The 26,942-nt window shown below is 33.7% G+C and overlaps 1 protein-coding gene across 3 annotated transcripts; it reads right to left on the reverse strand.

Moving 5' to 3' along the window:
• Window positions 1-239: 239 nt before the first annotated feature.
• On the reverse strand, window positions 240-25,699 carry LOC119639788 (phosphatidate phosphatase LPIN2). 3 transcript variants are annotated; one of them, XM_038037445.1, is made up of 13 exons: window positions 23,881-25,691; window positions 11,709-12,225; window positions 10,848-11,056; window positions 10,614-10,760; window positions 10,418-10,547; window positions 9,246-10,351; window positions 9,070-9,166; window positions 7,483-7,611; window positions 7,157-7,340; window positions 6,851-7,089; window positions 6,285-6,785; window positions 6,121-6,224; window positions 240-2,110 (listed from the first exon to the last, which is right to left on the reverse strand). In XM_038037445.1, the coding sequence occupies exons 2-13, from the start codon at window positions 11,886-11,888 to the stop codon at window positions 1,852-1,854; spliced, it is 3,285 nt and encodes a 1,094-aa protein (XP_037893373.1). In that variant the 5' UTR covers window positions 11,889-12,225; window positions 23,881-25,691; the 3' UTR covers window positions 240-1,851. The 3 variants fall into 3 exon arrangements, with proteins under 3 accessions (XP_037893373.1, XP_037893376.1, XP_037893375.1); XM_038037447.1 differs by lacking the exon at window positions 240-2,110 and adding an exon at window positions 5,200-5,616 and having other exon boundaries at window positions 23,881-25,699; XM_038037448.1 differs by lacking the exon at window positions 7,483-7,611 and having other exon boundaries at window positions 23,881-25,689.
• Window positions 25,700-26,942: the final 1,243 nt, after the last annotated feature.

A 26,942-nucleotide genomic window follows, 5' to 3' on the forward strand; every position in this document is an offset into this window, starting at 1 on the left:
AAAAAATAAATAAATAAATAAAGCTGTTCTTGCTTTTTAACAAATTTCATCAATTTGTTGTTTAAAGTGTATGTACTTATTAAATATATATATATATATATATATATATATATATATGTGTGTGTGTGTGTATTTGTAAGTAAATGCATACACGCGTTTGTTGCCCTTCGACAAAAAAATGCCATTAAATAGAAACATACTTTTAAATTAATTGTATTATAAAAAAAAAAAAAAAAAAGTTAAATTACTCACCCATAAAAATCGAATGTAAAAAAAGCTATAGTCAACAAAAGCCCACCATCTTCTACACTCTACACCTTAGTGCTATCTAAATATCCTCCATCTTCACACACAATAATTTCCCAATAATCACAATTTAATTTTAAGCCGGCTTAAATACCGCAAGATGAGACAAGTCCGGAAAGACAAAAGGAGATTCTTCAGGACGACTTCAGTCTGCTTGACTTTTTTACATCATATTTCGATAAAGTTTGTAAAAATTAATTGTATAAACAAAAAATTATTCTTAAAAAAAAGTGTTCCCAATAATGTGTTTAAAAGCGATAGAGGTCCACTCCACAATATTAGATGAAATACAGGCGGCCAGCTAAGGCATATTATTGAAATGAATTGAGCGCGAAATTCTGAACTGAAGTGAACAGTAATGGCGTAGGGCTTGACAAATGAAATTTAGAAATTCAAAGATAGCATAGGTATATGCGCGAGTATGTGCCTTAGTGTATATTAAGTGATTTTACTTAACATTAATGAAGATCAAAAATTTACTCTTATTTTTTACAATATATGTGTTTGTATGAATGTATCATATTTTTTTCTTCTTTTTTTTTTTGGGTTGTCGGTAAAGTAATAGCCAGTTTTTGAAAACGTTTAACATCTTAGTTACCCAGTTAACTGTGCATGACGAGTATTTACCGTCCATAAGCCACTGTCGGTCTTCCTCATACTCTTTTAGCGTTATGAATGTGTATTTGTATATATTGATCGTAATGAATCTTTGTCATGTTGTCAAGTCGCTTCATTACGACTTAATTTCAGAAAAACAATGTCAAAATTTCATTAAGTTTTCACGATCTTACAAGACAATTGCTTCTTCAAACGTGAGAATGCGCGTACAGTTTTGCTAAAGACTTGAAAAGTTTTAAAGTTCTAAAGTTTAGATTTTTCGTTTATAAGGAACTTTCTGTTCCATCGCGATAATTAAAATGTTAAACTCTTATCGCATGAGATAAGAAATTGCACGGGAGAAAAGGGTTTTTAAATACACATATCATCATTAAGACTTCACAGCCATTTCCAATACAATTCGAACACGTGAATAAACCTTTTCACTTTTCTGACAACCCAATCATGTCTTTTTTTTTTTTTTATTTAGATTCTTGGATTAATTTCGTTTATTCCTAAAGTTGTCTATATTCGATTCATATATTGTTAATTATTATTAATTCATTTATGGAATCTTTCATGGTTTTTTCTATCACTTATTAAAGCGTAGCGTATCATATGTCATTTTGTAAATATTTTGCCAATAAAAATAAACCAAAGAATTACTAAATTTGTTTGTGTGCATTGTATGCATTATACATATATGTAGATACATGTACGCATTTTGAAATTCTCTATGCATTGTTAGATACTCGCAAGTTTCTTATTGCTTTCTTGCATATAGAAATTTGAACATAATGTGTGTGTGTGTATATTAAATAAAAAACATAATAAATAAAGGTTTGGAACAAGAAACTTCACAGTAGTTATTGTATGCAATGATTTTGAATTAATGGCTTATTATCATTATTCTATATATTATCTTATTCTCTTTCTATTCTTTATGCTTTAATTCTCTGGAATGGTTGCTAAAGCTTTCGAATGTGTAGCATTTACTATTATAGTAGTCTCACTGATAGCTGGTGTAGGATTTATCGCATTAACCACACCGTTGCCACCAGCACTTGCCGTATTCTCATTTAAATCCAATTCCAATTCTGGTATCGGATCACGCCAATAATTGAAATGCGAAAATTCGATGGCAGCAACTTCATCCGGTTTTATAGGAGGGAAGAGTTGATCAACAATAAAGGTCATGCTACAATATCTGTAAAGAAATAAGAGAATAAAATCAAATGAAAATTAATTCAAAAAAATTAAGAGTTCAACAACATAAGTAAAACTTGACGTCACACATAATTGGAGATATTTATAATGCAATTTGTTTACCACCATCCACCATTGCATTGGGACTTCAAAGACTATTCAAAAATTTTCACAAGTTTGCTAACTTCGTGAACAAAAGAATGAAATCGACTTAGCAGCTCTAAATGCATATACGCAGGTACATTTTATGAGATCTCTGTGTGTGTTCTCCTATTTATTAACGAATAAAAAAGTTACGTTCGCGTACTACGTTCGCAGATTCTCTTATTAAAGATAGCCGTATTAGTGGGCTAATCTTGTTTTTTTCCCCTCGCCTTTTGTTGTTTGGTTTGGTTTGTTGGAAATATTTTCCCGTCATTCCACAACAGTATCTCCTATTATTTCTAGGTTCAAAAGTGTACGTGGCATGTTTGCAAACACATTGTCTTCGTAAAGCCAGTTTCAGATCAGTTCTGCTGTACATGGGAAATTGATCGAAAGGGACAATTTGTTCACCCTAGCCTTGGGCAGATCGATATCTGTTAGATACAATGTACGATCGTATTAGTTATTCGGTCGTATCATTCCTTCGCCGATTATCTGCGCTAAATATTTATACTATATTTCAGTGTAACATTTTTTTGTATATATGAACTTAGATTATTGCATGTTACGAGCATGATTATGGGCACAAAATTCCGGTTTTCAAACTCAGCTCTTCGGTGGCAACTAAACGCTCACACGTCAAGCTTTAACTTTCGATCTCATTTTAAGCCTTCGCGGCTTTATTATCAAATTGGCGGACAGATCTGACGCAAAATCCTACACCAATCGCGCATATATCTATTTGAAGATGTTTCCTCTGCACTTTCCTTGACGACACAAATCTAATACAGTGCAATAGGCATAGGCATAGAATATAGACACTTTCATTCTGTGGTAGTATTTTTAGAAGAAAGCAAAGTTCGCTTGTTTTTCAAGATGCTTCTTTCGGAATACGAGTCAAAATATATAACTCTAAAGAAGAAAGAATAATCATTTAACGCAACATAAATATGCCAAGAAGCTTGTCACAATAATGTTTTAAATTATATATAGGTAAGAAAGGAACTAGTACACTGACGCTGACTCTTCACTTCTTTAATATTTTCAAACTTCAATTGGGAAAGTTAACTTAAAACTTTTTAACTTTTTATCTCAGTCATAGCGTTTCTAGTATTCCAGCAACATCTAACCTAAATCGACGCGTGAATGTTTTTATAATAATTTCAATTTTAATATCAATGAAAGACTATAATCGACGAGAACGTTTGCGGAGAATTTACTACAAAACTTGGGAAAATTTATTACATTTTTGGCAGCCGCTTGCGAATATTCTCTAAATCATATTGCAGAAGAAAATGCCTTCTTGTCATTTAAAAGTTTTACTTTTTTGTCAAATTGAAATACTATTTCTTAAAAATGTGTCAAAGTCTATCAATCTAAACAATAAATGAATATATTTAAGAATTAAATAAAATGAATATGAAATATACAAGTATTCAGGTGTCGCTTTGATATCACGAAACGGACAATGCGCGTGGGGATAGTTTGGAATACAATAGCTAGTCCGTATTCCTAGAATCTACATCAATTTATAAAAGACGATCAAAGTAGCACTTATTACAAAGCATTGAAATGCTTCTATTATATATTGTTTGTGTGGATTAGACGCTTTGATTAAACATGTACAGTTAAGCAAGTGGATAGAAATTTTACTGAAGTAAATGTAAATGGCCCATGAGACACTGGGCCGTAATATTTACATATATTTGAAAAAAAAAAAAAAGTATTTTATTTCAAGAACCCGTTACGCAATGCTGCAAATTGTGGATCAGAAAGGTGAAAATATCAATAGTCTCTTAAACATTTTAAAAATCACAAAAATATTTCATTGTCAACTGCTATAAGTTGATTACGAACTTATTTGAAAAGAAGGCCTAAAAGTAGGCAACATTTTTTTGCTTTCTACTCTGCCCAACATATAATCGTTTGTTTTAATTTGAATTAGTTGTTGACGAGTTGGTTTTAATAGTTAAATAGAGATGGCAAAATAAAAAACATGGTGTGAACCTTAACCCAGACAAAAAGCGTCTGAATGCAATAAAATTAAAACACCAAAAATCAATTATTAGATATGGGAGAATGTAGACTAAATCTTATTAATCTCAATACAAATTTGCGACGGAAAATTTAATTTTTTAAACATCGTTTTTTTTTTGTTTCTTAAAAAAAGGAAAGAAAGTAAATTTCATCTTAGGAACGACCCAGACCTATATTTTCAGTTATTATTTGAGTATTTATTTGATTTTTTAAATGTTTCAAATTGTCGAAGTCCGCCACTTAATAATGTAAATAGTAAACAATTCAATGAAACTATTTTAAATTTTTGGGCAAAACTTCTAGGGTCTTTGATCAAGTGCGTATTAATAATAGTTTTAATTCGTTGATTAACAACTTATGCAACTTTGTGGCATAGCTTGATTCAATGGGAAGCTTGACTATTTTCGTCAAAGAGATGGGGCCATGTGCCGTACAAGCAAAGAATGTAAAACTATGGTTGGCAAATTGAAAATTCTGTAGTTCTAATGCTTACAACAAATTGGCCAAAGACTGTGATATAAATATCGCACGTTAAATAGTTTTATACAATATTCTGTCCACATGGGCTAAAAACGTAATCGACCGATATCATAAAATAAATAAATAAATAAAACAATTTAAATCTAAGATAATTTTTTAGATTTTTGAAAAGTTTATTTTTTTTTTTTTAAATAATCAAAAATACAAATTAAAAAATATATATTATCGATAACTTTCTAGCTTTATAACTTTGATAACCACGATAGCAAGGTACACCACGTAACGCTTAGCATGTCTAGAGACATACTCATAGACTTACTTTAAAAAGTATAAATGTAAATTTAACTAAAATAGTAAAACAACTAAAATATAGTACGATAGTCAAAAAAAAAAAAAAAAAAAAATCGAAACAAAAAAATACTTTACAGTTGATTCGTTGGTAAATAAACACATAAATTATTAACTTTTTTTCTAACCTATTTTTCCTAGCGTAACAACAACAATAACACGTAAACTCACAATTGTCACATTATTCTGTAAATAACAACAAAAATATCACAATGTAATTAGAAACCTATCTATTCTCCCTACACAATTATATCGTTCGGTGTATGAATACTTAGACTTGTTATGGATAGAGCATCAGCTACGATGCCATCATCAGGATCATCAGCATATTCATCGCTGAAGATATCGGCATCGTCGTTATCGTCCTGATCGCTAACAATAAATTGTAATTCTTCCTCCTCTTCATCGTCATCGAATACATCAGTTTTATAATCATATTCATCATTATCCAAAAAAGGGAATAGTTCATCAACTTCCAAGGACTGGTTAAGATAACCACTATAGCAAATAAGATTAAAAAATTTTCAAAAAAAAATTTTTTTTTCGCTTTTAATAGACATTAACGAACGATGCAATTTACTGACATGTTTGTGTCGATTAGAGTGGCGATTTATTATTAGTTAAGTATTTACACGGATGTGTGGACTATTAAATTAAATAAGAGGAGGATAAAAAAAAACAAAAGGTTGAAAATACTTTTGGCCAATTGTTGTTAGCATTAAATACGCTTTCCACCAGATTAACTTAAACATTCGCGATCGCTTGACTTAACACTAGCCATATTAATGCGCATACATATAAGCAGGGTTCGGTGATATGAGCTAGTCATGAAAACTAGTGAGTGGTTTTGAGACCATTTTTAATAAAAAAAAAAAACGGTTTTTAGCTTAGCTCAGGATTAAATACTATTAATAATTCCCTGTTACTTGGGTTAAACAAAAGCCAAATGTTCTTAAAATGTATGAGAGCTAAAATATAATATAAATTTTTTTATGTACTTACGAAGATTGGAATGTTTGCGTTAATTCATGCTTCAACTCGCCTTTGGTGTTAATGGTAAAGATACGTTTAATGGGTATGCCTACAGCACGATAAGCCCAAACGTCCTTTAGGAAAAGATATGTTTTATTATTCGTTTAATTTTTGAATATGAATTAAAAGCTTACATTAATCCGATTGCCATAACCGGCATAGAAGGGATCTTTATTAGGAAATAGTTCCCTGATATCCGAAAGACAAGCAATTTTAAATTGCTCAGGTTTGCGCTCAATCACCTCACGATGGAATGCTGAAATTAGGGAAGTAGGATTCAATAGCAACGGGCCATCAGGAAGTTTAACATCACCCTGACGTATGGAACGTAAGTACTCGCGTGTGGCCCGTGATTGGCCAATAGCTCGTGCCGATAAATACAAAAGTTTATAACCGTTTTGTTCGATTTTCGAGAACAACTGAGCCACACCCAATTGAGCCCAATCTTTGCCAACCATGGGCAATAAATGGCCGAGAACATCTGACTTAGTTATGGTACCATCAATGTCGGATATAACCACTTTATCGTTGTGCTTCCAACGAAACAAATAACATTTGCAACGTGTGGTACCCTGATAAGCGGTAGTAACGCTGAATTCTATTTCATTCATACCTTCTTTTAAATTTAATTGTTTCTGCAAAAAAATATGCAAAATTTTAAATAAATTTTGTATATGTTGGTTAATATAATGTGACTTACGATCGCTTCCGAGCTTAATCTTAAACTCTTTTTGAAACGTTCGTTTTTGATCCGCTTATTATTACTATCGATGACGCCTTCACCTTTCGAAGATGCTTGAGACAAATCCTCCATATTATCTACCATGGCAGAAGTATTTTCAGCATTAACAGTGGAATCCGTTTTACTCAAAGTCCGATCGCTTATGTCTGGTGAATTTGGACGAGTAGTCTGGGTAGCCACAGCAGCTTGATCTGCTTCTGTATAAAAATAAATTGCAGAATTTCAGCATAATTTAAAGCAAAAAATGAATATAATTCCATTTACCTCTTTCTTCTGCCTTATCTTCTAATTTAGCAGTCTTTGCATCGGGATTTTGTGAACGTCTCCAATACCACCAGGAACGTTTAGCCTGATGTTGTGTCGAAGTTGGTGTATTGGCATCGACTTCAGATTTATTGACAGCAACCACATCGTGCTTTGCATTTGTCATTAATTGTTCGACGGCATCCTTAATTTAAAGTGAATAAATTATTAAAAAAATTTTTTTGTCTTAAAGTTAACAGAAAGTCTACGGAAAGCATTTTTTGTAACATTTATGAGGAATAGAAATTTGTACATTTATTTAACATTCAGATGAGACATTCACTTACATTGGTTAAAGGCTTCTGGAATGTTATAATGGTCATGATAATTGGACATGCTGCGGTCCAGCTGTAATATTTGCCATTCAAACGTACAACTAAATTTGGTGAAGAAAATATACTGGGATTCTGACAAACCTGGTAAAGGTAGTAAAAGCATGACAGTAAATAACAAGTGTTGGTTAACGTTAGCGACTTTAAATGTTCACGTTCGCATATGGCATCGTGTTATAAATATTAGTAAGTAAAAAGTCAAAACATTTTAATTTCGAAAATTTGAATTGGTAGCTTCACGCAATAAAACTCTTAACTTTGACTAAATCTCTTTCTTGAATGTTCAGTATTGTGTTTGAAATTTAATTAAGAGTTAAGAGATTACATTAAGCCGTAAAAGTTATTCATCTATTGCTTACAGCCAATTCAATTACCAACTAAACATCTCTGTTATTCAGAGGGGTTTTTAAGAGCGACGATATTAATAAATATTTATTGGTTTAAGAACGAAAAACATGCAAAACTTCAGCGGTTTATTTTCTATACTATGTGAAATTATTTCTCACATGGATTATTTTCTATACTATGTGAAATTATATATCACTTCTATTACAGTTAGACACAACTACCACCGATTATTTTCTATACGGTATGAAATTATTTCTCACTTCAATTTTAATTCGACGCAACTGTCACGGATCATGTTCTATACTGTATGAAATATTTTGTTATTTTCTACTTTTTAAATATAGACTTTTTTGTAAATATGTTTTTTTCTTGTAAAATATTTTTTATAACAAAACCAATATGTCGGTAGGGCAAGCGAGGGAAATCGATCTCTTTTTGTACCTACACCACTAGTGGTATTAAGTTTGTGCGGATATATGCAATACCTAGACGGAGCTGAGATTGGGGCAATTTTTATTATACCCATTCAGAATCCGTTTTTGCATCGATCTATGGGTTCAACTTAGTAATAGGCACTTTTAAGAAATGTTAATGAAATTTGGGAGGACGAAAGACGATCATGATTAAATCCGACCATTTTTTCGACCACTCCCCATGTGAAGCCTTTTCTTGAAATGCCATTATATGAATAGCGACTTTGTACTGTATGACGGGTTCTAGGGTATTTAATAGTGAATCATGTCCCACTATAGTGTTTCTATTTGTTTTTCATTATCTTCTTCTTCTCCTGTTCTTCATTAAATAAGCCATCTAAGATTCGCTGATTTTTGTTGATAAATGTATATAAATATTCCATTTTTTTTTTGCAAGCGATATGGACGTAAAGGAGTTAAGAGAAAAAAAGGGATCAACTATTACAAATCACGCTTATCGCGTTAATTTAAGTAACCGTCGTAAAGTAATTCGAACGGGCATCCGTTAAAGAGAATTGGGTTGATGATATGCGCTTTTGATAGTAAATCGATAGTAAATATGCAGACTACGAATAAATAGGAAAGCCTTGCAGTGCTCAGTGCTTTGGAAGATAATTAATAAATAGCAAGTGTTTAACAACAACATACATAGGAAACTGAAAACATTTTGCAATTTGTATGCACACATCTTTACAATCAAATGAAAATGAAAATTACTTACATCTTTATATTTAACAGCGTTACGTTCAAATTCTTCGTCGGACGGATCACCTTTTTCATTGAAGCCGCATAAAGACATGGCAACAAAATCCAAGTATCTTTTTCGTCATAACGCAAGAGAAAAGAAAAACCACTTAACACTAATCCATTAAGAAAGCAAGTGAAAATAAAACTTACTTTCCATCAAGCGGTTTACCGTCCTCGTAATCCGAATCTAAGCTCTTTTGTCCTTCAAGAGAGCTGGGCGAATGTGGCAAACTAGTACCATTACCGCTTTCACGATCGTCTTCGTTTTGTAAAGCAGGTGCAGCGGGCGAGGGTTCTTTAGATATGGATGATGTAGGAAAATATAAGGCCATCCTTTCGGGATCCATGCGCTCAACGTCGAGATCAGACAAATATATGCCGCCATCGGTGACTTGTTTACGCATTTTGTTATTTTTTTTCATAAAGTTAAACATACTGCTAAGCATTGAGTTGCGTTGAGCCTGAGCTTGAGCCGATTTATTATCGATTTGTTCTTTGGGTTCGGGTGTGGGTAATTCGCCCCATTTCCAAGAAGCCGAGCTAGTTATTAATTCATTATCGGCTTCCTTTTCGCGTAAAGAGATCTCAAGTTCACTGTCACTTTGAATGGGTGTAGACGGACGACCAGCACCACGGCCCACACCGCAGGGACCATTGCCTCCTGATGAGGTAATTTCCGTATCCGAAAAGAAATGAATATCTAAATCGGGTATACGTGTATTGCTAGGTGTTAACGGTGATGTTTGACAAGTCTCAGATAAGGGACTTTCGTCGCCAGTTGTGGCAGTTATTAAAGCAGCTGAAGGTTGTTCTCCCGACTTGGGCGAAGCTTCATCATTGGAGGACGAATGTGTAGTGTTATTTGAAATTGATATGGAAATAGTGTCACCATCCTCAATTGGTTTATCCTCTGGGCCATTGGTGGCCGTATTCAGTGGTGTACTGCCACTAACTGAACTGCTGGTGGAAGATTTACGCTGAGAATTCTTTTTCTTCAGTTGAGATCTCTTGCGACGTCTTTTTTTGCTTTTAGACTCATCCTTTGTGCTATTAGCATTTGAATTGTTCACGTCCTGCTCTGAATTGTTAACTGAAGTAATTGATATTTTAATTTCTGGCTTAATATCTCCCGAATTTTCCTGTGTTAATGTATTTTCTATTTCTGCTTCTAATTGATTTATGGAATTCTCATCTGACACTTTGGTCTCTACAACAACTGCAGTCTTTTCTTCCCTTTGTGTGCTATTGCCCCAATCCTGAAATTTGCAAACATATACACATTCTGCTATTTAAATATTATTTTTAAGTTTATTTATCGTCACCTTGTCTTTGTCCAAATTATCAAATTGAAAAATCTCTTCATGTTCTGCCCATTCTTGGCGTAATTTTTGTGTAGTATATTCTTTGAATTTCTCAGTTAAATTCCGTCTTTCCAAAGTGTTATCGGTATGTCTAAAAGAGGCAAGAAAAAATCTCAAATAATTTTATTTGGAATTAAATTCGATTCGTGACTACTACCTCCTTTGGCTGTAATCGGACACTTGATTTTCAAACTTCGGCAAAGTCTCTGATTCTCTGGTTAATTCCTTTGAAAAATCAATTGAGTTCCGTCTTGGCAACGGTAAAGGTAAAGGCAATGGCAAGTGAAGATCTTCAACAGCCTTTCTATTAAAATGTGATTGTTTGAAAGTAAACAATAATCGTAAATATTAAGTATTTCTATAAATTTTCAAGCAGTAAAGGGAAACTTACTTTTCTTCATTATCGTCCTCCTCTAATGTGATTGTATCGTTACTTCTAAATTTATTTGGGAAATGATCAGATGGTATTGGTGAAGTGGCTAAATTTTCTGGCAATTCTTCAACGTCTTCTTCGGGACATTCTTCAACGAAAAACGCCTCACCAGAATCACCAAGTTTCATATGAATGTCGACCGCTTCGCCATTTATTTCAATATCCACCTATAAGACAAATAGTTTACGTTTACACCTACGTACAAGCGTACAAGCAAGTACATGTCTTCAACTAGATTCTATGTCCAAGTTAAATAAGCTGATGCTAATTGTGTGGCCACCGTGGAAGACATATGAAGAAATATGGATTGGCGGTTCTACAAGGCGCTAATTCGATTGGCCAACGGAACAGGAAAAATTGTTGTGCAGATAGGAAATACGTCTTTTGTTCTGTAATGCCTTCTTAACGCGACAAATTTTTTTTACTTTTTTTGGAACTTCAATTTTCACCAGTTCCGAAATCAAGTAATTTTAAGCGATAATACCAGACCCTGTAGCCATAGTCATTTTCTAGTGTGGTCACAGTGTTTTCCCGACCCATTATTCGCTAACATATCAAATGTCAACAAATTGTTAAAAATAGTTCCCATAAGGAGAAATTGAATTTCTTTAGTTTGTTTGAAGGGTATATTCATATATTTCAAATCCAACTATATCTATACTTTAAATGTTTAGCAGTGCTCTGGTACGCTGTTCACAGAGCTCTATTAACAGGTATGAAAGGCGTCCTCACTAGTTAAATTCGAATTTATCTTTACACGCTTGCCATGCTATGATATTCATATGGTCGAATAAATGCGAAGCAATCGTTGTTACTTACCACTTTCTCTCGACTTCGAAGAACACCCAGTTTGCCAAAACGTACGTGAAAGGGCGAACATTGAAATTCACCATTTGGCTGTTCGACGACAATAACATCAATGGCACCCGTTAACGTAGCACCATTGATTTCACTGTAGAATTCCTTAAAATTACTGAAAACCTTAACCAAACTATTCATTTTTTTTTTTTTTTTTTTTTTTTTTATTTTAAATTATTTTAATTTCTTCTGCTCAGACCAGAGGCAATGCAATCAAAAAAGGGCACGACGATGATAGTGATTTGACTTCGATCAAATTACTGCAAATATGCGGTTTATTTAACTTTGTTCTTGTTGTTAATGGTTTCCCTTGAAACTTATTGATTCTCATTTATTTAGTCATTTTCTTATCCATTGATTGCTTGGTTAGTAATTAAATTATGTGATTTTGCCTTCTGGATTCAATAATTTCTCCTGAATAAGGGCAGAATGCGTCTGCTTTGCTGATGATTTTAACGCAAGACGTTGTTGTACTTATCTGAAAAAGAAAAAATGAAATTTTGAAATATTGCATGAACTACGACGCAACAGAGAAAGAATATTACAATATGATTAACAACAATAGCGATTGGGAAATGTATCGAAGCACAGTTAAGAATAAGAAGCAATATATACGCCTTGGGATAGTAGCTTGGATATTTGATAAGTTCAACGAACAATCAAAGCTTGGATACACAACATTTCCAGGAAATATGTAAGAATCATAAAGTTCTCCTTAAATGTTTTTTTTTTTAAATTGTCTCCTATTGCTCTAATAGGTGACGACTAGAAAGTAGAAGAAGAAGTGAAGAAAGGGGAAGATATAGGGAATTGACTGCAGCCTAATGGTTCTATGTGCCCGATCGGTAAGTGTTAGACCTTTACTGGCCGAACACAGACTATAATTTCATGTATAATGACTTCTTCGTCGCGGTTCTTACCTGCTCGGCTAGGCCACTCTTGCGGACCGAATAGGTCGCTTAGGGCCTTTATATTTAGATAAGGCCTAGATTTTAAATAACTAAGTCCCCGCATAGATTATAGTTATTACATAACAATTTCAAGCTTTCCTTTAGCAAAATGATGACATCAATTTATCTTATCGGCTTATCATCTTTACCAAACATTCCTTTCTCTGAAATTGCACTTTTGAGTTTTGTTTCAGAAAAATTAACGGCGCCTATAAAATGAACGGGAAGTGGCTGACTTTTTAATAAAAGCTGATGCAAACCAAAAATCATATCATAATCTAGACCTATTCGGCAAAAAGCATTTATTATACCGAAGAAGGGATGGAGGCCATCCAAAAAGTTTGTACCTTGCTTGTACCGATGCAATTTGCAAAGCTGTAAGCTCGACTTCTAAATGCGCGGTAACACTGCATGAACCTCACGATAGGATCAATAGCTGGCACCACTTTCAGAAATATTTTGGAAAAGTCCTATGTTAGGGAGCACCTTGTACATCCAACTTTTCTTCCTTTTTTTCTCAATCATTAATATTATCACTAATTAATAAGAACTCTCTTTTCCATGAAATCTGGTTCCAGCATGAATTCCAAAAAAACAAATTTTTTAAATTCTAATATCGACTTTGTTAGTGACTTGGTCTCCCCAACTTATCTTTTTCCTCCCCACTTTTTTCATCGGTCCGTGTTTATTTTGTGTTGTGTAGTAAATAATTTCAATAAAGTTCTAGAAGGTGATGCTCGGTTGTTGTTGGCCCAGTTCGACTTGAGATAGGCCAATCTTTCCTTATACCGATTGTATCAGAATCACTTTTTCCATCGATTTGACCTCATCTGTCTGCTTGCGTGTCTTCTTTTCTTGTGTTCAACCCAGAGGCCGCAATTTTTGAGATATTTTGATGAAATTTGGTACACTGACGTGTCTTGGCAAAAGAAATAATGAAATTGAATTGAAAATAGTTCGGATCAGACTACTTTAAATATTTAAAGCTTTTCATCCCACACGATTTTCTAAAGTTAAGGAACATTCTCACCAAACTTACTCCCATGTCCCATTTCTCTATACGATTTGTTTTTGCATGGCATTCCAAAGAACGTATCTCCCGCCCAAGAAAAAGGTTGAGTGTATTTAAGTGGGACGGATTATTTTTAGATCTTTTAAGTTTTTTGCATATATGCAAAACCTATTCGCATAACGGGTGTCCGCCGAAGACATCCAGAACATCTGATGAGCAAATTGATATGTTTCCCCTCCGTAAACAAAGGGAGGATGTTTTACGCAGGGTATGTCGAATTGGGATTAGTAGGGTGTTTTCAATATTTCCCAGGGCAACAGAGGAGTATTTACAATCATTCGATAGATGATTCGTTTTGAGAATATTTTTGCGAAAAATGTCAGATTAATTGATGATCGATTTTGATCAAATTTTTTTAATTGAAAAATTCAATAGCAGTTGCGCTTGCATTGTAGCTCATCTGTTGCCAGTGCTAGGAAAAATGTTTGAAGGACATCAAAGATGCATATATACACATACTCTCAAGCGTAAAACTAAAGACTCGGTTCAGCCGCGGTACTTTGTCGAGAGTCTCCGTGTTGCTCTAAAAATCCCGGAAATTGGGATAGAATTTATTAATAAGAATGATTTGAAATAAGTTTTTGATTTTTTTTTCTACTTTTTCTTCTTCTTCACTTCATTACCATCAAATGTTGCCCAGGTTGAAATTTACATAAGGCAAAGCCAGTTGGAAACATAAGACAGTTATTAAGATTCCTAGGAAATTTTCCCCATTATTAGGTGAAGATTTGTTCGTTTAATTAAAAAACTCAATTTAGCTTTCTGCAAAGCAATATAACTAACACCGAACTAAATTGAAATTTTATGCTGATTCACATTATATACGACGTTAGCTTATTTCTGTCAAATGAATGCAGTAAAAGCGGCAATAAAACAAGCCTTCATTAGCACATCACTAATGGATTTACAATAAATATGTTTGTGTTGCACTCTAACACATTAATTCCACTCACTTATGTGCATATAGAGTGTTTATCATTTCTTTTCCTTTCTTTGTGCTTCTCTTTACTTAGCGAACAACAATATGCACACATTTGCGTGTCACGTTTTGTTGACACATTATTTGCAAAACGTGCAAACACTTAGCAGTAGTGTGTTTCTACTACGTAAGTAGTATTAGATACGACGTTTGCGTAAAACTATGTTTATCAGCGAGCATTAGCGTTTGCTTATGTGTTCCTGTTGTTGAATTTTTATCAAGTTCAAAGACATTTTGTTTTTGTTTTCCTTGACATCCATGCATCACCCACATGATCACAATTTTATATAAAAAAAAAATTGCAATTAATTTTATTTGCACTTTTGTGCAGTTTAGTCGAGTTAAGAGTAACATATAAATGAAATGTAGATAGATACATATCTTAAAAACGAATTATATGTAAATATGTTTGTCCTAATACATCTATCAATTCATGCTCACATATGTGTTTGTGTGTTCTTTAAAAGCATTTTTATATTTAATTGCGTTGTTGACCAAAAAAATATTCTGTTCTAGAAACGACTGAGGAAATTTATTCGTTCATTTTTCAAGATGACTTTTGCAATACTCACCCAGCGCACCTTATGCCAACAATAACAATAAACGTAAAGAATTCGTTTTTAGCCCAGACACGGGCACAGTTGTCCTACAATGGAGTTAAAAGGACGTTTCAGGAGATGCTCATCCTCCACGCTCGCCCCCTTATGACGTTTTTAATTATTTTATATTAACGGACCTCGCAAACAAAGAGAGAGGGGCAAAGAGAAAGAGAGAAAGGAAGAGACATGACGAAATAGCTTCTTTGATAGGAATGAAAACCTTCGGCGCCTTTTAGGTTTTTATCTATTGTAGGGTTGTTAGCAGTCGAGATATGTTCAAATTTTATAGATTGATTTCTTGACCAATGCCCCTTTTTAAGCTTTATCTGTGAAAATAATAAAGTTGGTTAACAATCGAACAATCGGACGGAGGTATTTTTTTTTCTAAGACAAAAACAATGTGGACCCTGGTCCAGAATTATGAGATTTTTAAAGCATATTTTTTTTTGGTACAAACGCAAAGACAAAACTAATATTCTTCTCTCCTTCGGTGGTGTGTGCAAAAATAATGTCTGTCAAAAACGCTCTTGTTTTCTTTCGACGGAAAAGAACTTTTCAAAATCATTGCCAATTGTACACAGCCATACCTTAATATACATAAGTGTGTTTACATACACACAGATGGCTGAAGGCATTTAATTTATTCTTAAACATACATATATTTAGATAAAAAAGTAATTTCTTAAAAATTGTAACTTTTCATCAACATCGCAACAACTGCATTTAAAAAAATTATTAAAAACCAATAAAATTTTCAAAAATGACAAAAGATGTCTCAGAACATCGAAGATTTATTCCAAAGAATTACCTCGCATCCAAGCTTTTCATATCTATTTAGTGAGCCAAAGCACAACTTTTCCCGAATCTTTCTCGTGAAATATTAAAAATTACAAAGTACTTTCACTGACAATAAATCTCTAAGAGCAGCGGGACATGGGCGATAGTTGTACCTAGTTGTGGGGTATAATACAATAATTTTAATAGAATTTTCTCTTATGGTAAAACATTTCCGATCTATTTTAGATTGAACAGGGAAGTGTACAGATAATCGTTAGACGGACAGATGGACAGACAGACTTTTATTGTGGAAAAATTGTACAATATATATTAACCAAAATAGTTTCCATAATTTTCTTTAATATTTTACAATACTTCTGGCAACATGGCGATACCAGGTCGAAAGCACTTATATTGGTTTCGCACTTTTTCAACTTTGTGGATCTGTGTGCCAGCCAAGCCAATCTGCACCGGTCTAAACGAATGGCAACTAGGAGACGCTATGTCTGATGAGTACCCTGGTTGTAGCAAAACTTCGTATTCGAGCTATGACAATGTATTCTGGGTAACTCTTGCACCAAGTGGTCAAAAAATGGCGTTTTCAGTCAATTCGTGCCACTTCCTTTTAAACCGTTGGAACCAAAAATGACAATTGGAATATGATGGAGCAGCACCACCATAAGACTGTGAACGTATTTAGTGGGCCTCAGCAGAAGTTTTCTTCCAATAAATAACAAAGGTAATGAATTTGGAAGAAGAAGAATTTTCATCGCTCTACGATTAATGTCGACGTAAGCTGTGCAAATCAATAATATTAAATTAGAAACTGTGATCTTACGTAGGGGAGGGTCGAAACTATCGAACTGAACCGTTATATACATTGGCATTTCCCTTATCACTTATAATTTTTACCTGTGGAAGTCACCTAACAAATTTGTTGCAGGCACCTAATATGACAATTGTTATATTAAGAGGTGCGTTTATCTTTCAAGTCTTTGCAGGTTTTGCATACGCACACCACACAAGACTAACACGTCTCCTTAGACGATTAGCGTGTCCTAGAGCTCGAATTGATTTTACTTTGCAGAAAAAGTTTAAAAAATTTAATCGCTCGACTTTGGAACTTTATATGTTTACATGCATTCCGGCTAAGAGATATAAATAGAAATAATTTCAGTTTATTTAACAGATGAAAACATCATTCATCACGAGAGCATATGTTGATGTCGATCTATATAAATAGATGTCAAGAATATTAAAAAATTATTATCTTATTTTAATATTTTTATTACCAAATAAAAGAAAGAACTGTTTGCGAAATTTCTACAAAAACCGAAATGAAAAATTAAAGATGAACAATGCTATTAATCATAGCTTTTTTTAATTTATTACACATTCATTCACAAGATATCTGTACATGTACATGTCGCGAAATTTAAAATGACACAAGTTATTGAAAGACGGTCCTATTCGTTTGAACGCTTGAGCGAAAACCATGGCATTTTCATGTATATTCGCTGATTGAATGCTGAAAATGCATAAACATGAGTATGGCTTTTTAAACAAAGCCACATTGAATGATGATGTGATCTTAAAGAAGCAAAATTGTCACGTCTAGTCTTCAAAAATTGCAAACAGAAATTTGTCGAAGAACCTTGTGAGCTACACACCTGCCGCAGCTTGGCGGTGTAACTGATTACTACAGGTTTTGAAGGCGATGGTGAAGGTAAAGCGGTCCTGAAGGATGCGCCGCAGGACAATGGCCTTATTCCTTGATTAATTCATTTAAGGCTTACGATCATGTACAATTGATGTCCTTCGGGTACATAATAATAGAGTAAGATTAGTTTTATTTAATTTTTTCCTTGGTTTTCGATAGATGTGCATTACTTTCTGTATGTATCTTTATGATACCAATACGTCACTACATTACATCAAAAATGTGATTGAAAAAATATTGCAGGCTAACCGCAACTTCATAAGTCCAATCCATTCTACGCGGCCGGGTATTGCGCTGTCAATAATTCTCTCTTTACTTGTCTTTATTGGCAAAATTATGAGAAGACGTTCAATGACTGACAATATGATTCTTACCAGCCCATAAAGGGGAATGTTAATAGAGTCTTGATATGTGTACTTTTGTAGGCTTCGAAACTAGGTCCCTGGCCTCATCGCAACGCTTAAAAATCGCACTCCAAGGTTACAATAAATCAGTTAAAGTGAAGTATCAAATTCTATGAGTCTATTTGCTCCTTTATGGAGTAAGTATTTCTTCTTCATAGCACTTAAATCGATTAATCCAATGTTTTCATTCATATGGATTAATCCATTTAACTCGATCACTTGAAAGTATTTTTAAAACTAGAAAAATCAAGACAAGCATGTAGTATATGCTCCTGCTTTAATGTTCACGCGATCTCTAAGACAAGTAAGCTATTCTGAATATTTAGAACTTTAGCCCTTGGAGATATAATTGTTTTGAACATACCGCTGACTTTATGCTATCCCTTTGGTAAGAGTGAATCTAGCTTTTGAACACTTTGAGCACGACTGCCCGAAAAAATCTGCGAATCACAATAATCGCAGTCATGAGGGGGCAAAGCGAATTCAGTGAGCATACTGTATGTTTGAATCATCTTCTTACTAACTTCTGAAGAAGCTACCTAGACCCGGACTAGATCGAGATTGGTATTTCTCCTACTGCTGGCGGGCCACTTTGGTGGCTAAGTAGTTGTGTAGAGGTTTCGCTAGAAGAGCTAGAAGACTTCATCCATATTGGTGTTAAAATATCTGCATCATGATAAGAACTCATTACACCTTCCTGTACAATCTTGGTCAATATTGTACCTTTTTCGCTGGACAATCCGGTGCTATAATGGGCCTATTCGACCCGATTCAATAGTTATTATGCTGAGTTATCTGTACGCCACAATTGAATAGCCAAAGTCGTTCGAGAAAGGATATTTTTATTTGTAGATTACAGTCGATAGGTAGCTAATATCTTAAATCCGAGCAAGTTTCATTTATTTACCTAAAGCAGAAAATATTGATATTTTACTAAACAACTTTATTACTTGCATGAGGTAAGTTCTCAACTTTATACTCATTTATTATATAAACATTATCTTTACAATTTGCTTTTAAGAACATAAAGAAAGGAATTTTTACATTTTTGCAAAACTTTATTACCACTAATTGCGTTGCGTTAATGACTCACAGCAAGATAAGTTACTTTAAGAGACGGAATAAAAACTTTTTGCAAGTCTTCGTTCGCGTTACATTTATTTATTTCGTTAATTTTTGCAAAAATTGATTGTAATGAAAATTCCTATTGGTCAATTCCCGCAAGTACAGTTTTATCATTATCGTACGACAATTGCAAATAGCTCATGTGTGCATAACCTACGTTCTTACAGTGATGAATTATGTAAAGGCGAGGGCAGAAACAGCTGATTTTTATTCATGAAATGCTTGTAGTATTAGTGCGTCCTTCACATACGCAAATTTTTTGGAATAAAAAGCATTAAGTCTAGTTAGATTCCATTGTATCGTGTACTTCACTAAAGTTCACCTTGAGGCAGGCGCACAGAAACTTTTAATACTTTTGATGGAACTAGAACAACGATCCAGGCTCTCGTCAGTTAAGCCGGCAAATCCATCGTTGAATGCATTTTATCAACATTTATTTACAAAACTCTTGCCCCTGTTTCCCTGCGATAACATTTCAGAATCACGTGCTGTTTTTGTCCCAAAGAAACCGTCGGATAAAAATTGTAAACAAGAAAATATTTTTATAGACTTACTTGCAAACTTGTAGGTGTAGTAAACAATTTCAATGTAAATATATGCACACGTACATATATGCACATATGCACATATACGTTTACAAACATCTACACGTTTACACATAAATAATTAAGCGAAAATAAAAAGAAATATTAACTGAATCGAAAATATCGCACCATTCGCACAAACTTTGATTCATAATAAACCGTAAATTAAAATAAACGTTAACGATAACAAAGAGCAGATAACAAACACACTCACGTATATGGTGTTTTTATAACCACCATTGTGGGGTGTGGGTATATGCAGTGCGTCAAGACGTTTACAAAACGTAGAGCACTTAAGAGAATTTCTGCAAAACGAGTCGGAGACCTTTCCATATTTGCATTCTTGTTTAGTATCGAGTATCGACTTGATCTGGGTGCATTCGGCTGTCCCCCTGTCTAATGTCTATGTAAACACTTTCCAGCTCGCAAAAACGAAAAAATCGACTTCAAACTTGCCAAAAACAATGGAGGCCCTTGCAGGGCTTAATAATGGACCAAATCGATCCAAGGACACGCTGAGAATATGTCCACTTCAAAAGCAAAAAAAAAAAAAAAAATTAAATGTTTCCCTCGCACTCGTACACTGTAACAAGAAAAAGCGGTACTTTTAAAAAATTGGAATGAGTGGGGCCACACTTACCCAATAGTGTAATTTTTTTTTTTTTTTTTGAGGTAAAGACGGTGGTCATAAAAGATTCGTCCATAGCCGAATACACCATTTTTTTGTGTATAGGGTGGTGTAAGTAGTTATCGTTTTATTTGAATTTTCCCTTGCATTGAGTGGCCTATGCCACTGACTACACCGTGCGAAGATACACCACGGGAGAAGACCTACTCATTTTTCTTTTATACATCTGTAAACGCCATTGTTTTGCTGCTCTGATATTTTGAAATTATCCAACGCTTTCTTAATTGTTTCAAAGCTGAATACTTCTCATAACCCTGCGATCCATTGAGATAGTCACCCTCGAGTTACTTCAATGCGATTTGGTTAGAAATACGTTCAGAAAGAGGGAATAATTTAAACATAATTGCGAGTTTCGTTTGGTTCAGAAGACTCTCTGCTCATCTGCCAGCAGAGACAGCACCCAAAGTATTGATTCTCCTGTGACTCATTCAATATATAGAAAATTGATATTAAAATAATTGAATTTTAATAAATGGTTTTATTCAACAATTTCAATTAAAGAAGCAAAGAAAATCTTCCTAGCACATGCACACATATCGAATATTTTATTTAATGATGAGGCATTTTTCATTGTTCATCATCTCTTTGAATTCTTTATTAAACTAAAATGTATATAAACATATATACATATATATATATAAAGAAAACAAAAGAAAACAATTGACGCAATTCTAGAAAATTGATGTAAACACAAAATATTTTTATCACCAACAAAAATATATTATATTATATATATTTTCATTTACACCGCAAAACATTGATTAGGTAATCTCGAGATGCGGATGTCTGCTGTGTGAGCGAACAATACATCGAACATCCATTGCGATCAGACGTTGAAACTTTAGATTTCTTCGCATTTCCTAATAATAGCAAAGCTTTTTTTTATGAAAAGTAGTGCTCAACAGAACTGATAACAAGTGATCGCGTGTTTGAGACTAATTCGCTGATAAGGAATCTTGTAGTTGTGCAATATAATTTTATTCACGTGATTATATTGTAAGACCCCTATCACCAGATAAGCTGATATATTCTCTGTTGCAATTAACGTTACTTTGATTTACATTTAGACTTTGATTACGTAGGCCTTACATTAAACAGAGATAATAAGATTTAATTAAAACGATGGCTTCCGAAATATCAAGGACTTGCATTATCACGTCACTTTCACCGCTTTCACTAATAACTTTTATTTACATGGCTCATATTTCTTTACGAGCAGTTTTCTGTCTCTTTCATACCCTTAAACAGGGATTTCAACTGAGAGATTAATTTCATTGTAGACGATAGTTTTTTCTTTATCATCATCGTCATGGGTCATCTATTTCGTTACATTATATACTTGAACTGCTCTCTCCCCGTCGACACTCACACCCAAAGTGTGTGAATAAGACAGATTACGAATAAGATAAGTTAAATATTGAGTCCGCGTTATACCTAATAGTTATGGAGTTAGGAGACCATTGCGGTCGTGCATGGCTTTGCAGTTTCAATAGCAAACAAATGGATTTACAATACATTGAAACTTATCGATTGATAAGTATTATCCCCATGTCCACGGCCGGAAGGGTCTAAATTCATTGCAATGCCAATATCTGGTAACCAAATTCCAAGCAGCAAAGGAGCAACGTCAATTTTTTTAAATCTCTTTTCTTAAAAATAGTGTCGCACATGTCAGGACTATTCATCCCCTGAAATTTCCGTGCTTTCGCTCTACCGGCTAGGCATGTAGAACGCGTTTTTCCTCACAGCTCTGCGTTTGCAATCGAGCACGATCGAAAACGAACTATCCGATGTTGTTAACATTTCCTGCACTTCTTCTAGATTAATTTGACCGACCAGAGCTTGAACGAAGGCTTTTCCGTCAACAATCACAACTTGTTTAAGTTCTGGATTTGACTGCTTAAGCGGAGCGAAAATTTCTCTGCAATCAATTTTCCTAAGCGGTTCGCAATTCATGGTTTTTTTCCCTTCATATATGTATGTGTATTCTATTGAATATGTGACGTGTTATTAACCTCCTTTCTCAGGTAAATGTGTGATCTTTCTCTCATTTTTAAAAATATGATATAAGCTATTGGTTTCTCAATCAACCCCTTCTATAAATATCGAGACAAATTTCAGCTCTAAAGGGTAAGAGAGACTACGTCGAACGAGAATTATCCCCATACTTTTTCGATTACCAGAAGCTTTTTGTTGATTCCAATAAAATCAAAGATAATGACAAGCTATGTATGTATTAAATTGCTCAATAAGCCTCCAGTCAAGGCGGACTACTTCGAGCAATATGTGCCCACGTAGGTTTTTGATTACAAGAAGATATTTGCTGCTGGTTTTAATAAGATCAAAGTGAACGTGATATAGGTATCACATCACTCAATAAATCTCCGGTCTAACTTCGGTTTCATACGTTTTTAATTGCTAAAAGCTCAAAATCAAAGTTAACTAACCCTATATATGCATGTATACATATATCACCCAATAAATATCTGGTGTAACCAGAGCTTTTCCTTCATTCCTACACTCATTCGATTCAACAAATGCCGCGTAATATTGGCCCTTGTTTTTTCTATGCACTCAATTTCAATAATTTCTATAATCACTTAATTTAATTAATAATTTATACAATATTTTCTTGCCATAAACACAACAATAATAGCAATAAACGCAGGCTAAGCGTTCAGTAACAAAACTATTACATCTGTTATATTCGTTAAATAGAGATGCTGCTGTTGCTTGGGGCACTATCGTGGCCTCAAAAATTTTTCAATACAATTGCAATAATTACACAAACGTATAACGTATAACGCATGGAACATCAAAGCAAATTATTTGCCTTTTTAAATGGAAACAAAACACATGCAAATGAATTCAAACACACATGACTCAAACCGTGGGGAATATATGCTTGCGATTAGAATCACTTGTAACACAAACAATACAATATGTTCACGTTCTCTTTTCCATATTCTTTTTTCTCTTAATGTTCCCCATGCTGCTTATTCTCCCACTCATATCTGACAACTGTTTTTTTTTTTCCTTTTATTGTAATTTTATGGGTTATTAACAATATTGACGGTACTAATTTGGTATCAAAGTCCATCCTTTTGTGGGAAAATGAAAACAAACACTCGTCAACACACACAACAAACATGCAACGCACAACAAACACTGAGTCACTTTACGATTATTAATAAATAATAAATTAAGAAAATATTGTTGTACGGAAAATGATTACCTTGTTTTCGCTTCACTAAGGCTAATGAATACACTTCTTTTTATCTAATGGGTCGATCGATCTTTCCCGATAACCTTCTTATTGCATATTTATTGTTTTCAATTCAGCGAAAAGCTACTGATGTGTAATTAATTATTATTTTGTTATTCTTTTTCGTCCAAATGTTACAATTTTTATTAATAACGTTGAACGTCGATTGAACGTTGCACACCAACTCATAGTCTATTCACCTCATATCTATCCTTCTCTATTCACTCACTCTATTTCGTCATATACACACACTTTATCTTCTCGAGTTTTGCCAAATTATTTTTTTAAATTTTTCGTTCTCCAAATATATGCTATATTATCAATTATCAAGTGTTTTTATTTTTTGATAGATCTTTCTTGTGGTTTCACGCTTTAATTAATTTAGTTTTTTTCACATTATCTACTATTATACGCTTTCGACATTAAATGTTTTAACTTTTAGTACTTATTCCTCCAAATTGAATTTCTTGACTGAAACTTTTATTCAAACAACCCATCCACTAATATATATTAAGAAAAACATAAAAAAGAAACCAAGCAAAGATCTCTTTATACGTGCATGTCTTAAGAGAGAGCAAAGCACACTAAAAACAAGGAGAGAAACATGTTTATAGTATGTATTTATAGTAAGAGTAACAAAAATGTATTGTATTAGAAGCTTTTTTTAAATATACACTGACGAGCAAAAATTTTCCCGCAATTCACTTCAACTTTTTACACCTTGCGGACGGTTCTGACGGCTCTGCGCTCATTCTGCAGTTCGCAATTCCGTTGAAATTTGGCTCGTGGACATATTTTAGCCCAAGGCGGAACACTATTGAAAGTGATTCGGATCGAACCACGATTTCGACCAGTGTTAACCGGAGTGGTATAGGGTAGATTTAATTTAATTTTTTTTCGTTTATTATAGAGCAGAAATGCGCATGAAAATATTTGCGGAGAAATACACACGCTTTTCTTCTCACAGGGCCCAAGACCAAAGTTCGACACGATTCCTTTTGATTTACATAAAGACAATTTTGAAAAAGGCGTGTGCAAAGCATTACCGTACTAAGCGTAGTTAAGTTATCTCAGAATAAACGAAAATTTTGGGCGATCTGGTTTCTGAAAATCAAGAAAGTTGTGCTTGAAAGTTTTTTAGACAGTTTTGAATGTTACGCTATTTACGATACGATACTATGCACAGCCTTCTGATATGCGTTATTACGCTGACTTTCATTTGTCTAAATAATTACATAACACTTTAGTTTTTCATATTTCCATATGTACCATCGTCGGGCAATTTCATAGGTAACTATTAATTCTTCTTGATTCGTCTTACATTTAAACTGCGAAAAGTACAACGTAGGTGCACAAAACAGAACCATATCTCTCCGAGAACACACGAATATATATATAATATTTTTGTATTTTCATTTTTCATCATTTCAGTTATTTATGCATTTTTGCTTAGCCTTAAGTAAAATTTTAACTATGCTTTATGCGTAAACTTTCCTTTTCAGACTTAAGTTTATTTATATATTTCAGTTACATGGATTTATTTCTCGTCGCTGTGTATGCAATGAAAAGTAAATTCATTGATTCAAACGAAAGAGCTTTTCACGATAAACCACTCTTTTGTTTACTATCTACGACTGACTTATAAAAACAATCTGGTAGAATTTCTTCATGTAATCCATATGTATCCGAAATTTCGTCTTAAACCAGTTGTTGTTGTGTATGAATATCAACAATCTTTATTTATTTATTCATTTTTTTTTTTGTTTTTTTTTACGTTAAAACCAGTTCCGTTGAAACATTGTAATTTAAGCTCGCTATGCTTGTATTAGTTGGAGCGTATGTATGGCGTATGCTAAGGAAAAACACAGACAATAATTATTTGGATAAACAATAATAAGGTTAGATTTCTGGGTAAACAGATTTGTTTTTGTTTTTTATTTTTTCTTTTAATTCGACGTTCGGAATTGTTTACAAATTCGGAAATTTACTGTCTACCGTAACGAACAACTTTCGACTTTGATTTAATGGAATGAATCTAAAATGTATCTGAGTGCTACTCTCATAGTCTATATTGAGATAATTGAAAGAGGGGAAAATGTATTGTTTATGTAAATGTGATCTTCACATATGTTCGTTAATAATATTCCAAAGTTATAGAAACAAATACGTATTGTATTGCGTAGTCTTTCGTGTCAAAATTCGTGTTTTCATTTCAGTAAATTTTCTATTGTTGATTTGCTGGCTCGCAGAAGAAGAAATGAATATATAATGAGTACGTACTACGGATATGTTAAGTTTTGTGCGGATCTATTCGACACCTACAAAGACATGAGGTAGGCACATAGATTTTATTATTTCAAGCATGTCTATCCGTCCATCCTTACATGCGCTTTTGTATTTAACCTAAAAACACAATATAAGTCTTAAGCCCAGAGTGCAATGACGATGACGATATGCCTTAAAGATTCGCGAGATCACGTTACTTTCGAAGTCATCGAAGATTGATTTACCGAACGATAACTGCTCTGTCAAAATTATGTTACAATAATATGCGTGAACACTTGTCCCTTTCGGGTGAATACCTGATGAGAACCTTTGGTTTCTTCTAAAGTAGTATGAATTTCATGTTTTCTCAATTTTGAACCTATAAACAGCGACATACGGTGGGGTGACTTCGTATTCGAATTTAAAGAATACTCAAAGTTAGGTAACACGTACGTGTTACGAGGGGTGAGGGAAGTAGGTGAGGTAAGATTTGCGTTGTCATTTTCCTGCATCCCAAAAAAAATATTTATATCTTATCTGCGTGGATAAGTGGATATTGGGTCACCTATTATCTTGAAACTCTCTTCGCTTAGCAGTAAAAACAGTTTAAACATGTAATGCATTTCTTCTTCAGTCCTTAGATTCTTTATCATAAAGACATACAACTGGAGTTGTCTCTGCTGCTCTCTAATTAACAATTTGGGCTTCAGAGTTCAAATATAAAGTCGCTCAAAGTGATTCTTCCTGCAGGACGTTCTCTCAGCTTT

Source organism: Glossina fuscipes, unplaced genomic scaffold (assembly GCF_014805625.2).
Source record: "Glossina fuscipes isolate IAEA_lab_2018 unplaced genomic scaffold, Yale_Gfus_2 113, whole genome shotgun sequence".
Lineage (NCBI taxonomy): Eukaryota > Metazoa > Arthropoda > Insecta > Diptera > Glossinidae > Glossina > Glossina fuscipes.

Bases quoted from the DNA above. Each gene is read 5' to 3' on its own strand.
- LOC119639788 (XM_038037445.1), bottom strand. From the start codon at position 11,888: ATGAATAGTTTGGTTAAGGTTTTCAGTAATTTTAAGGAATTCTACAGT. The intron at 9,167-9,245 runs GTAAGTTTTATT...ATGACGAAAAAG, and splicing joins GGTAAACCGCTTGATGGAAA to ATACTTGGATTTTGTTGCCA. The intron at 2,111-6,120 runs GTAAGTACATAA...ATTTCTTTACAG, and splicing joins ACGCAAACATTCCAATCTTC to ATATTGTAGCATGACCTTTA.